The 13,133-nt window shown below is 36.1% G+C and overlaps 1 protein-coding gene across 1 annotated transcript in view; it reads left to right on the forward strand.

Moving 5' to 3' along the window:
- Window positions 1-13,133, forward strand: part of SUPT3H (SPT3 homolog, SAGA and STAGA complex component) — a 266,177-nt gene that overhangs the window by 175,868 nt on the left and 77,176 nt on the right. The window contains exons 4-6 of the mRNA XM_074154130.1: window positions 6,719-6,805; window positions 7,982-8,072; window positions 9,946-10,082. Coding sequence (XP_074010231.1) covers window positions 6,719-6,805; window positions 7,982-8,072; window positions 9,946-10,082 — 315 coding nt within the window. The remainder of the gene's footprint in view (window positions 1-6,718; window positions 6,806-7,981; window positions 8,073-9,945; window positions 10,083-13,133) is intronic.

Genomic DNA, 13,133 nt, shown 5'->3' on the forward strand with positions numbered 1-13,133 from the left:
GGTAAATTCTAATCACTTTTTTTGTTTTACTAAAGGAAAGGTGAATGCATTTATTGCTGAAAAGATTGCATGTTCTAATTTTTTTCAAAGTAATGGTAAGTACCAAAAAGCTGTAACTTAGATGGGAGTAGTAGTTAAAGTTGAGAATCTCAACATGGAATAGGTATAGTGAGACTGCTGTAAAAATTCAACAGCTCATTGTGAAAGTTTGAATCCAAATGTAGTTAGTTTTATTATAATTTCCTCCAAAATAGTATAATTTATTTAGTTTAGATACAGGGAAATTCTGCTGCCAGTGATTTACAGTGGGATGGCACCATTTACCTCAGCATCCAGAATATCCGGACAATCCTAGAACACGGACAGTCTGTACAGGACCTCTACCTCATCTTCAGAAACAGAGATGTGTTTGCAGAGGTTGGAGCGCTTTTGGCCATGAGACTTTTTCCGTTTCATATTGGCTAATGAATCTTTCATACCTACAAAGTTCACACTTCACAAAGCTTTTTTCGCGGTCGCTTGGTCATTCTGGAGAACACTACTCCATCGTTTCCCCTTCAATGGTATTTTTCAAGCTTATTTTTTCTCCCCTGTAATAATAATAACTAGAGTAGAAGTTTTCAAGTTTGTTTTCTTGCCTGTTGCTATCATCACCAGCAATGGCAGAGAGCATCAGCAATGGCCATTTCCAGCACTATGCCAAATCTTGAATTAACAAAGTCTATGTAGCCATTGAATAATTTGATCATATTAAAATGTAATTCAATGAGTCTGAATACTTTTCCGCATTTAGAGACTTTATACCTTTAATGTTGTTGGTATAATTTCACTTTGGTCAGTATTGCCAGCTAGAAATGCCAGGTGTGGAATAGGGTTTCTTTTGTTTCATGGAGAGTAGAGGAATTACAGGTATAAAATGTTGGCCCAAACTGTTGATTTTGGAATTAGAATTGAAAGGAAAAACAAGAAAAAGTCATGCCTGAAGCTTAAGTTGAAATGTAGTTATTGTTCAAAAATGCATTAAATTCTTTTCCCTGGGTGACAGAAAATGCAACAAGTTCTAATTTAAGAAGTTAAGCTTAAATTATTTAAAAAGAAGATTTTTAAAAAAAAAAAAAACACTTTGATTTACAGCTCATCTTTTGCAAAATAGCAATTTCACTATTTACTTGGAAATTTATTTTCCTAATTTAATCTATTTAATATAATTTTTAAAAAATTATACTGTCTCCAATAGATGCAAATCTTCACTTCCAGTAGCAGAGCTCAGGCTGTTGGGCTTTAAAAGTAGGTTATCATTTTTGTAATAATTGTGCCTGTTTATATTTTAAACAAGAATGGTTCCGAGTATCAACAAATGTGGGGCTCAGCTATGGTTATGCCTTCAAAAAATAATATAGAGCACAAGGATTCAGCTTTCCTTAATCCCAGTTAGTGGTAGGATTGCTGCTCTCCTGCCTACTGAACTGCAGGTTACTACACCTTATCCAAGGAGCTGAACAAACATGCAGAATCCGTTGTGAAAATGGAATTATTCCACACATGAGAAAAGGTTTTCACCTATTTTTTCCCCTGCCTTGTCCTATGGAGAAACACTTAAGTCTCTTGGACATTGCTAGAGAGTGGAGTAATGAGGCCCATACGTGTTCATCAGCAACCTGGATGGGTGACACAGGGTATGCTCAACAACTTTGTTGATAGTACTCAACTGGGGGGTGGCTGACAACTGGCAGAGCCAGTTTTTCATTCCAGCAGGAGCTTGATGAACTTGGGGATCAGATGGACATAGAACTGCTAAGTGTCCACATCTGTGGCCATGAATCACTGCTCTCTGGGAATCTACTGCTCTGAGATGAATTGTAGGGTACACTTTGAAGGTGCCCTGGGCAGCCAAGCCCATTCTGATGATGTATTTAAATTTTTTTTTTTTTTTTTTTTTTTGAAAAGAAATGGTATGTGCTTTAACTTAGAATTGTTTAGTAATCTTCAATTTTATGACATTGGTCAATATAAAACCTTCCCTTTCCAGCTGCAGGCATTTCCAGCAGGGTGAAACCATGGGTACACCATTGGTAAGCTCCAGGAGGATGGTGCATTTTCTGGTTAGCTCATTCCATTACACAGGCTGAGTCCATGTAGTTTTCTAAAGGTTATGCACATTTTTGGGACTTTTTTTTTTCTCTTTGTAACATGAAGAATTATCAGCTCGAGTAACCTGCAGGGTGTTCTGTTCTTGCTATTTTCTTTCCCTATAAGTGTGTAGCTTCTTTTATTGCATATTAGGAAGCTCGGGCATCAGCATTAATAGTGTGTGAGATATTATATGGAAAGATTTAAGTGATTTCAAAAAAGTATTGGGATGCTCTGTTTAGAATACATTTACAGCACTATATCTAAATTCAGAATATGCTATTGGTATTTTTATAGTTGCAGACTTTTGATCTAGAAAAAATGAAAAAATAGGTCATTTTAATGCATATTTAAGAACAAAACAACCTTCCTTCCTCAGAAAAAAAATTCAGCCAGGTGAACTATGATCTAATTTTCCTCTGTAACGAAAACAAAATCATAGCTCCTGAAGCATTTTTCTTGGCTCCCAGCAGTTCCAAGGCATGCAAACATTACCGTTTCAACTCCGTCCCGCCGCTTAACTGGAAGGATTATGTCACAATGTAATATGTTTGTTTTCCAGCTTTTTTGTCTGTTTGTCCATCAAGACGTTTTTGTCAAAGAAGTATCGGTGATTGTTGACTTTGGAGGGAGTGGAAGAAAAAATAATTAGGGGAAAAAAAAAAAAAGCAGACAGTACCATTGAAGTAACTGTGCTTCTGTCATAGGAGAATGAATACTCCTTTCAACAAATCTATAATTTGCAGAAGTTGCAAAAAGAAAATAGCCGTAAGGTGACTGTTAACATACTTCAGTTCATCCTGCCAAGAAAGTTAACTTCATAAAATCATTAAACCAGTGATTACATTTTAAAATATTATTCCCCAGCCATTTCTTCTTAGACTTTAAAATATAGTTACTGTATATACTGCCTTCTTTGTAATGTGAAAAATTGTAAAATACACTTATTTTTCATAAACTCCTAATTATTAACAGAGCTATTTGCGCTCCTATAGTTAAAGTCTTTTCAACACTTCCGTTATTTCAACTTCACTTTTAGGGGTTCATAATTTAGCTGTAATAAAAAATATATTCAGACTGCGAGGTCTCAAATATTGTTTGCTGGTGTTACGGAATTCAGCCTGTTTTTCTTTAAGAAGCTAAGTAATTTGGATTGTTTGCTGTTCTTCAGGATAACTCTGAACAAAATATTTAGTAACGTGGACTAAATTATTTTAACCATTAAAAAAAAAATCAGGAAAAGACAGTGAGTGTGTTGGAACTGCTGCTGCCCCAAGTTCTGTGATTGGCACTGAGTATCCGAGGCTTGGAGAAGGGAGATGATGGGAAATTCTTGCCAAATCTCCGCTGTTTCCATATTGTAACCTCATATATGGTAAGTTATTGCGGTATTTCTATCACACCTATCATCTGGAGTCAGGGCCAGTAGACCCCGCTGCTCACAAAGTAAAAACTCCCCGTGCTTCCACGGCAGCGAAAGGAGAAAGACCTCCTGACTTCAAGGTTGCATAAGCTGAAAATTGGTTTTCTGGAATGATAAATGCTCGAGTGCTCGGAGATGGATCGTTTCTTCGGTATGGCTTCCTGAAATGCCCCTTCATCATGTAACGCGGCCACGGTAACGACTCAACAAGGCCTTCAGCTCCGGAAATTAAGGAGTCGGGGCTTATTGCATATTAATGGCAACTCTGGGACAGTCAAATAAGACAGTTTGTTATAATACTAATTATAGCAAGGCACTCATGTTGTGGTTTGAATGAGTCAATTATGCGTGTGTTAAAACTATAAATACATCTTCCCCCCAACCTCGGCTGTGTGGTACGTAATTTTTTCTTAATTGCTTGGATACATATTTACCTGAGCATATCCTGGTTTCCCAGGTAAATATGTGTACCAATGCAGAACTCATTATGGTCTGTTTGGATAAATAATCCATATTTTATAACTGTACAGGAAGTAATTATTTTCGTATTTTGCTTCCTTTAAGCCAAAGAAATTAAATGCTGTGTGTTCATTCCTTAAAATAAAATAGATGCAAAAGTCGAGGCAATACGAGTATAAAGTTTTCATTGTTTTGGTAGAAACTGAGAATATTATTCCAGATTTTGATCTTGTGTTTAGCCCAGAATAACTCCATTGAATTAAACAGTGTTATTCAGGCTTTACTTAGATGCAAATGGGACGTGAATTTGGCCTCCTCTCCTTACTCTCCCTTCCTTCATTGGGAGGTTCCTGTAAGCAGCTCACACACAATCTTTGCTTTAAATGACGTTGTCACATGTCTAACATTGGGAAAAATAAGGTATTTGAGCTACACGCAGAAATTAAAATATCTGAATTTTATGGTAAGAAAATTAACGTCTCCTAGAATAGTAGAATGGTTTGGGTTGGAAGGAACCTTAAAAAATGGTAGTTACAGTCCTATGTGTGTTAGGGAACTAGAGCATACTTTCACGTCGGATATTTCCGCCATTGTTCTATGCGATATTTGGAAAAGCTGTGTTGTGTTATCACCATGCTAAGGGCAGGGTTTGTAACACTTTTAAGCTTAGTGGGGCCAAACTCAGCCTTGGCATAAATCCATTAACTGCAATAGATTTACACCAGAGATGAATATTGGCTCCTTCTTGGTAAATTTATTTTTATCCAGCTCTTTATATTTTATGTTAGAAATATAAGTAGCTTGCGTGCCCTCAAACTAATCAGAATAAGAAACAGTTTTGCTTATGCCAAAAAATAGAACTATCGTTTTTCACATTCTTACATTTTTTCAAGTAAGATTATATTACTGTGACTTCTGAATTCCTGAAATCTCTCTGGTCTTTGTGACTGCAAGGGCCAAGAGAGGGTTTCGAGGGGAAAATCTGAAACTCTTCATGCAGTATGTTTTGTGTTGTGCATCCAAGATACAGTTAACGTTTTGTATGCATGTGATTAGTGTGGAAAAAAATTAATGCAGTCCAGTATTATGATTTATGGACTGAATCTTTTGCCCACTGAACACTTGCCAAAATGAAAATCTCCCCCACCCCCTACCCCTCCTCCTTTGGATATTAGAAACAGCTACTGTTTTTGTTGATCTTTTTAACTTCTGAATAGGCCTATTTCAAGTCATAGCAGCATGGGAGCTCAGATTAATAATATACTTATTCAGCCAGTGATACTGAGTGAAACCATTGCTGGTGTGAGTATGAAGGATAGAATTTCTTTAAATTATTTTCAGGTGCATTAATGCTTTTCTGAAAGAAGAATATAGATATATTTGAAAATAAATTAAATTTCTGTTTATCAGTCATGTTACAGGTGCGTATGAGTTTTAATATCGAGAATTTTTAAGGCATCTCTACTTTTGATAACTTTTGTACTGTGCTCACTGTCAGCCCTTTGGTCAGATGGTTAATGAGGATAAGAGCAAGGGAATTATGATTAAATCTTACCTTTTGGACAATGTTTTTGAATTTAGAGGATAAGGTGTATTCCATGCTGTGAAGCATCCTTACTGTCCCACCTACTCTACAGCATCATCTTAAGCCAGAACCAAATATCCTTTGGTGAAAGGAGCAAATCCCTTAGACTTCCCTTCTGCATTTGGGTTGGGCCTCCTTAGCCCAGTAATTTGATAAGCATCAGCTCGCTCAAGTTTAGTTTCTAGTCTCGTACTGGTTTTGATATGATCTATTTGTGTATAAAATAGCCCAGTTTCCTACACCTACTGAAGGTGAATCCAAGGCTGATGTGCTTTGTCCCTTGCAAAGAGATTTTTGCTCTCTACAGCCCGGTTTGAGGATTTTGGGGCCTTTAGAGGCACTGTTGTGATGGAGGTGAGGACAGTTCCTTGCTTCACACTCCTTTGGCCACCTCTTATTGATTTTTGTGGCATTCCTTGCTCAATCCCATCTTTATCTCTTTCCTATCTGAATGACTTGGGTTTTCCAGTTACTTTATTACTACAGTCAAAACTCAATAAGGTTTTTCCAATTACTTTATTAATAGAGTCAGTGTTTCCTATCAATTCATTTTCTTCATCTCAAAAGAAAAAAGAGTATGCCTAAAAAAGTTCCTCATCTAGGTCTGGTTTGTACTAATGATAAGTCAAGAACGGGTAGAGTTTCTTTCAAAAAATACTTAGGTAAGCTGTTTAAAATTAATATTTGTTATTCTAAAAAATTGTGAGAGGGATCAGCCACCCTCCCAAAGTTGCAGATAAAGTGCTATGGCAAGAATTTGGCTTTTTTACATTGTCTGAGAGAATTATATTTTCATTCTCTGGGTTAATGTGGTGCAAGAAAAGAAAAAAAAAAAAAAGGATGTAGCACTTTTTAAAAGCGATCGTTTTAAATCTAAACAAAAAAGCTTTTGATTGAGCTTTGTCAAAAGTCTTTCAGTCTTTTCGTAAAATTGTTATTCACTTCTTGGCTAACGAGAGCCGAGTGAGTGACACCTTTGAGAGTCCCAGCTTGTGTTTGAGTGCGTAGCTTGTATTTTGTTGAGCTCTACCATGCAAAATATTCTCTGAACTTAAAACAAACGCTAGTGAATAAATGTTTTAACACAGAAACAGCCATCCTAATTTATTAATTTATTTTAGTTGCAGCAAGCAGCTGAAGTTTCTCAGCTGAGAGGAGCTCGAGTCATCTCTGCTGAAGATCTCCTGTTCTTAATGCGCAAAGATAAGGTACGGTAATGAAACAGAATTTTATTACTTTACATAGGAAGCTGCTTATCGTGTCTTAAAGTGTTTGTTTAACCTATGCGAAAGGAGTCCATCGCCATGAATAGCTTTATTTAAAAGTATAGCTGCTCTGCAATTCTATTGTATTCTGCACAATAATTGCATAATATTTTAATTAATTCTCATTTTTTCCAGTAACTTCAATTATAAATAGATTTTTTCACTAGCTTTAGGGTAGGTAGTAAACCTTAGAGCTCCAAACAATTTCTTAATAAAACTATGAATATTGATCCTTATCCTTTATAACCCTTTTATTAAAAATCAATCATTCTAATTGCCTCCTAGTTATGCAGGGATGTGACATTTAATAGTGTGACCATTATATTTTTGTTATTTAGTCTCTCAGTAAATCTTGTCTTGATTTTTTCTTTATAATGTTTCTCCTGTACTTTATCCCACTGAAATCTTCTAATTTAGGGATGGTCTTGCTTTGTCTGGATAACAGGTACAGGTCAATAATTTTTAAAAAAAGAAAAATTTCCATAGAAAGATTAAATTCATTTTCTTTCTTCAAATTTCAAAATTATGAAAAAAATATTATCAACTATTTTTATCAACTTTATTTATTCTTCCTTTATCTTCTTATCTTCCTTAGTTCTCCCCTTCCTTGCCCCCTTTTCTCTCCCCTCTGTTTTTCTTTCCTTGTTTGATAGGTGAAACCTAATGGCCAAAATCATATCAAAATAAAAAAACACTAAAACATGAAAACCAATTGCAGTTTCTTTATCTGATATGATCCATGCAAACAATGGTCACTGTGGATGTCAAAGTTCATGAAAACATGCATTTGTAAGTTTGAATTTCCAAACTAAGCAAAGATTTTGGAGTGCCTTAAAGAAGCCAGATTTCTGAATTTCTGCTTTCTGAAAGTCAAACCGATTTCTGTCTGACAGTTGGGAAGCAAAGTACCAAGGAGCTCAAATAAATAATATTTAATGTGGAATTACTACTGACCTTGCTGTACTTTCTACATATGGATTTTCTGCAAAATCAAAAATTATGAACATATTAAAGATTAAATTTACTGAGTAATGTATTTGTATGTGTGTTACAAAGTTAGTCTAAATAAAAAATAACTCTATATAATACTAATTAATATAAATATTTTTTTTCTCTTAGAAGAAGCTTAGAAGGCTGCTCAAATACATGTTTTTTCGAGACTACAAATCTAAAATTGTCAAAGGAATAGAAGAAGATGACCTCCTTGAAGGTAGAAAAAGAAATTAATTTGGGGGGAGCCTGATAATTTTTAAGTGCGCTGAACAGCTCAAAGCACAGTATTAATGTCTTGCTTAATAGTTAAAGATGCAAAAATATTGTCTTCAGAGTAATTTGGTTTAAAATCTCTGCTTTTCCATTTGAAATACTTCAAAAGTAAGTATTTGGATCTACCATCCAAATGATAAGTAAGGCTGCTTAATGTCAGAACTCTGCTGAAGTAAGAAACTGGTGCTGATTAAGGGTCTAATTAAATTCAGCGTGTGTAATTTAAATGCGGCAGCTACTGTGTGCAATTGAATGGACATTTGTTACATTATTATCAAAGGGTTTTGACATGTTTTAGAAAACCCCAACATAATCTGAAGTCACTGAATATTACTATATGACCTGGGCTTCTTTTCAGTGTGGTTTAACATTTTATACTTTGAATCAGTAATTTAAAGAATGGGAAACACTTTTGTTTCCCCAGTCCACGAGCAAGTGACAGATTTTATAACCAGTGGACTTAAAGGAAAAGCTCTTTGAATTAAAAATATATTAATTTATGCCATATAATTCGCTGGAGTAAAGTTTTGTTGATTTATATTAATAGGAGAATTAGAATTTCCTTTGTAGAAAGTTGTTAAAACTTATCATAGCAAATCAAAACCTTGCCGTACTTTTAGAACATTTAGCAAAGTCCATAACACAACTTTTTGTATTTAACTTACTTCCTTTCTCAGAGCCTTTTATTTATTTTTTTTTCCCCTTACAATGAATTCCTTGTGTTTGGTTCCTGTGAGCATCCACACTGATGTTAGGTAAACATTGTACTTCTTGTTCAATCTGTGGAATAGTTTTTGTCAACTCATTTGAGATTAATTTGCCTGTGGCATTTTATTTTCACCACACGTGAAAATACTGTTTCGTGTAAGCAATCTGGCGGTATAGCTTCCTACCTGACAGCTTTGGGGTTTTTAATACTGACATCTGTGTCACTATTTAAAACAAATATGCAATTTTCATAAGCCATTTAGATGCTCATGAAATGCTTCCTAAATAGAGTTCATCTGGGAATTAAAGATTGCGTTTTCTGGCAGGCTTTAGTAATTAAAGCCATTAATTTTGTTTGATGAATCTAATGTCTTTATAGCTGCTATTCTGTTTAAGGACAACAGAGATCACCTTGCCAGGGTTCTCTAGGTTTTACTGAAGAACAATGATCCATCATCTGTGGAGCTTCATCTTAATGTTTGTTTTATGGTTTGCTTTCAGCTGTAGGTAATCACAGAATCATAGTATGGTTCTGGTTGGAAGGGACCTTAAAGATCATCTAGTCCAATCCCCCTGCCATGGGCAGGGACACCTCCCAGGTTGCTCAAAGCACCATCCAACCTGGCTTTGAACACTTCCAGGGATGAGACATCCACAACTTCTTTGAGCAACCTGTTCCAGAATGAGGAATGTCCAGTAATGAGGTTGTTCTGCATGCTTTCAGGAAAGACCATTTTTTCTATATATTCTGTTCTACGAGTGAGGTTTTTTGTGGAACCAAAGGGTAATTTCTTCTACAGCTCTGTCCACTGTGGATCTTTCAGTGAGAAATAATGATATATGAGCAGTAGACTGTGTTTCTCTAGATTACAAAAAAACACTAGATTCTAGTAGAAAACACTAAAGGTGATTTTTACTACAGTGGTACTGCAGCACAGCAGTGACATCACCTTGGTCAGGTAGCACAATTTTTATGAGGAGGACAGTAAGAACAGGCCTTTTCTTTATAGTGCGTCTGATTCTAAAACATGTCCCTCCTAGGGACATTGGTTGATGTTTGGAGAAGCCAAATAACTTCAGTTTGTTGTTTCTTGTTTACTTTTGTGAAGACAAATTCAACAGTAATAACACCAACAAACGGCAGAAGCTTGCTCAAGACTTTCTCAACTCCATTGACCAGACTGGAGAGCTCTTGGCCATGTTTGAAGATGATGAGATTGACGACGTCAAGCAAGAACGGATGGAGGTAATTCTTTTCTTTTGCTGATACCCAGCTCCAGCAGAGAAAACTGTGAAATTTCATACATCATGCTGGTCTGATGCCTTTTTCATGCTCCATATTATATCATTGTTACATGATTTTTTTCCTCTTGCTCAGATGGTCTAACGGAATCCTATTTCCATATTTTTCCTATTCCTTCAAATGTTTCCTGATATCCAAGCACACATGCTGAGAAGGAAGATTACGAAAGGGTAGTTATGGATCTTTCTGTCTGCCATGGATTTTCCTTCCTGTAGAAAGCAGATTCTATTTATAAACATTTCACACACATTTTTCACAATCGTTTTTTTTCTTTCTCATTATTCCTCACATTAGAGAATTGTTTCAATAGCATTTGAGGACTCTTTTCCTATAACACAGGTTACAGGAAAAAAATTTAAAATATTCTGTGCAAACATTCTTCAGCATATGCTCTTCTCTCCATCCTGCTTTCAAGTCCTGTTTTCTGATCTATGTACTTATGAAAAATTATGTCTACATTACAGAATGCAGTACCATATCCCTCTCAAAAAGCTAGCCCCGGATCAAGAAGCAGTATAGCTGTGTTGGCATGGAAGTCTGTGGAACGATGGTTTTGATGCCCATTGGTTTTGATACCAGTTTTACTCGTTTTCCCTGAGGTTTATCTATACTGGCACAAGATACTGCATCATAGCAAGTTAGAGATCTTATATATAAGATCTTGTGTATATATATGTATAAGCTCTTATATATAGATCAAGCCCTTATAGATCATAGAATGGCTTGGGTTGGAAGGGACCATAAAGATCATCTAGTCTAACGCCCCTGCCATGGGCAGGGACACCTCCCACTAGACCAGTTTGCTCAAAGCCCCATCCAGCCTGGCCTTGAACACCTCCAGGGATGGGGCATCCACAACTTCTCTGAGCAACCTGGGCCAGTGTCTTACAACCCTCAGAGTTAAATTTCTTCCTAATAGTAAGATAAGTAAATAATAACCTAAATCTACCCACTTATCAACCCTGTGCCCTCTCTATCAGTAGAGCATCTTGTTGAATTTTTTTTCCTTGCATTTATTTATTTACTCTGAAGTATTTAAGGCTGTATCTCATAAACCAATGAACAAGGACAGGGCATGTTCTCTGGCCCTGAAGGGAGGTGACATGGTCTGGCTTGGGTCCCTCTGGTTAAATTTTCTGTAGGTGGACGGGACTAGCCATGTCTTTTCCGTAGCCCTGTCCAGAGCAATTATGGAGAACAGTCCATGGCCCCTTTTCATGCTCAGTTCCTCCTCATCTCTTGTGTGGACAACTGGATGTCAAGGGCAAAATTGTGCCAGGAGCACGCTCACAATTCCACACTAGTGTTTGGGCCAATTTCCTTCCTTTTTAGTCAGTAGTGTATATGTGGCTGTTGGAAACTTGCTATTTTTAGAGTGAATTTTATATCCTTTCAGTGGTAGAAGCTGATTACGTTGGTTTGATTTTCTTTTCTACACTGAAGTGGTGATGCATTCAGTAATATTTGTGTATTTCATATTTGACTATGAGGGCCTCATTTCACTTTAGGGATTTCATGGAAAATTCTAAGAAATAACCTGATTTTTGTCCTGCCCTAGTTGTCAGTCTCATTTTTTCTTCTTAATGGAGCCCCTTTTCAGAACTGAGACTTTCCCAGTCCTTTCCCCCCTTCATTCTCCCCACTACAATTACTCAAAATCTAATCTAGAATCATTTCTTTCTAAGAGTTTGGCTAGGAACAAGTCCCATTTCTCCCCAGCTGAAAATAAGTGTCGTAGAGCAGTTATTCCCAACCACTGGGCTTTGGAAACTGATGGTTGCTTTTCTTTTCTTTGCTTTCTTATTTATTTATGCAAAATGTTACCTTTTGCATAAAGGCAGGCAAATCCTTTGAGCTCGTATGCACAAAAATACATAACAGCAGTGTTCTGAATGAATGGTTTATGTGCTTTACATTATTTTCTGTCATCCCAGTATCATATTTTTTTGGCCTAAAAAACTACGCAAGTTGCTAGAGGTATGAAGTTCCCTGTCTGAGGCAAGGACAAACCTGACTCTTATGTTTGTCTGTCAAGGAATAAGTTCCTGTAATCAAATATTTATCTTTCATCTGACTACATGTTTTGTTTTTTCTCACTAGACTATAATTCATGAACTGTAGTGTGTGTGTATATATATAAAGTAATTCTTCTTTCTGTTGCTCTACTTTCTTACATTTTGTGAACTCTTGATCTGTTTCCATGTTAAAAAAACAAAAGACAAAAATCAAGATCTACCCATTTTAGAAAAGATCCATGAATTATATACAGGTATGCAATCAGTATGTATTCCACCTACTACTGCTACTACTTCTTTCTTATTCATTTTTAAAACTAATGACAAAAAATGGAAGATTGGTTGAGACACGCTATTCAAAATGTTTAGCATATTTTTGGCTTTGTTTTCTTTGCGTTTTTGTTGTCACTTTGAGGTGGGTGTAAAGGCATCAAAGATAGTAGGAAATGTGATCCGTTCCTCAAGGAAGGGTTGTTAGTGGATGGACTAATCTCCTGTATCACATTTTCTTTGTGCAGTAGATTGTTTAAGTTTTGGAGGAAATCCAATAGACACTTTAAAAATTCTAACAGCGTTCTTTAAGGAATTAGTCTACTTAAATCATGAACTGTGATCTAAAGGCAGTGTTCCTTTTAGGTATCAGTTACCTCAGAAATGTGTGGTTATCTTGGTTGGGACAACTGTAAATGATTTCAGTTCCACTTTGCCCTGGGCCAAAATCATGCTAAGTTGTCCAGAGCAGATGATAAACATATATTTCTGATGTCATTATGGGCTAAACAGGATATGATTGTTTAGCAGTATGGTTTCAGTTATGATACAAAAAGCAAATATTGTTTATACTCATTTCTTTTAGAACATTCTATAAAATTAGAGCTAAGACTTCATGAGATCGCTTGCTGTTCTGTGAGGTCTATTCCGTATTTGTGCCGTGGAGGAGTAAGCAAAGCTCCAAGCCACTTTCAAATATCACTGAAGG

This window comes from Numenius arquata, chromosome 9 (genome assembly GCF_964106895.1).
Source record: "Numenius arquata chromosome 9, bNumArq3.hap1.1, whole genome shotgun sequence".
In the NCBI taxonomy this organism is placed as follows: Eukaryota; Metazoa; Chordata; class Aves; order Charadriiformes; family Scolopacidae; genus Numenius; species Numenius arquata.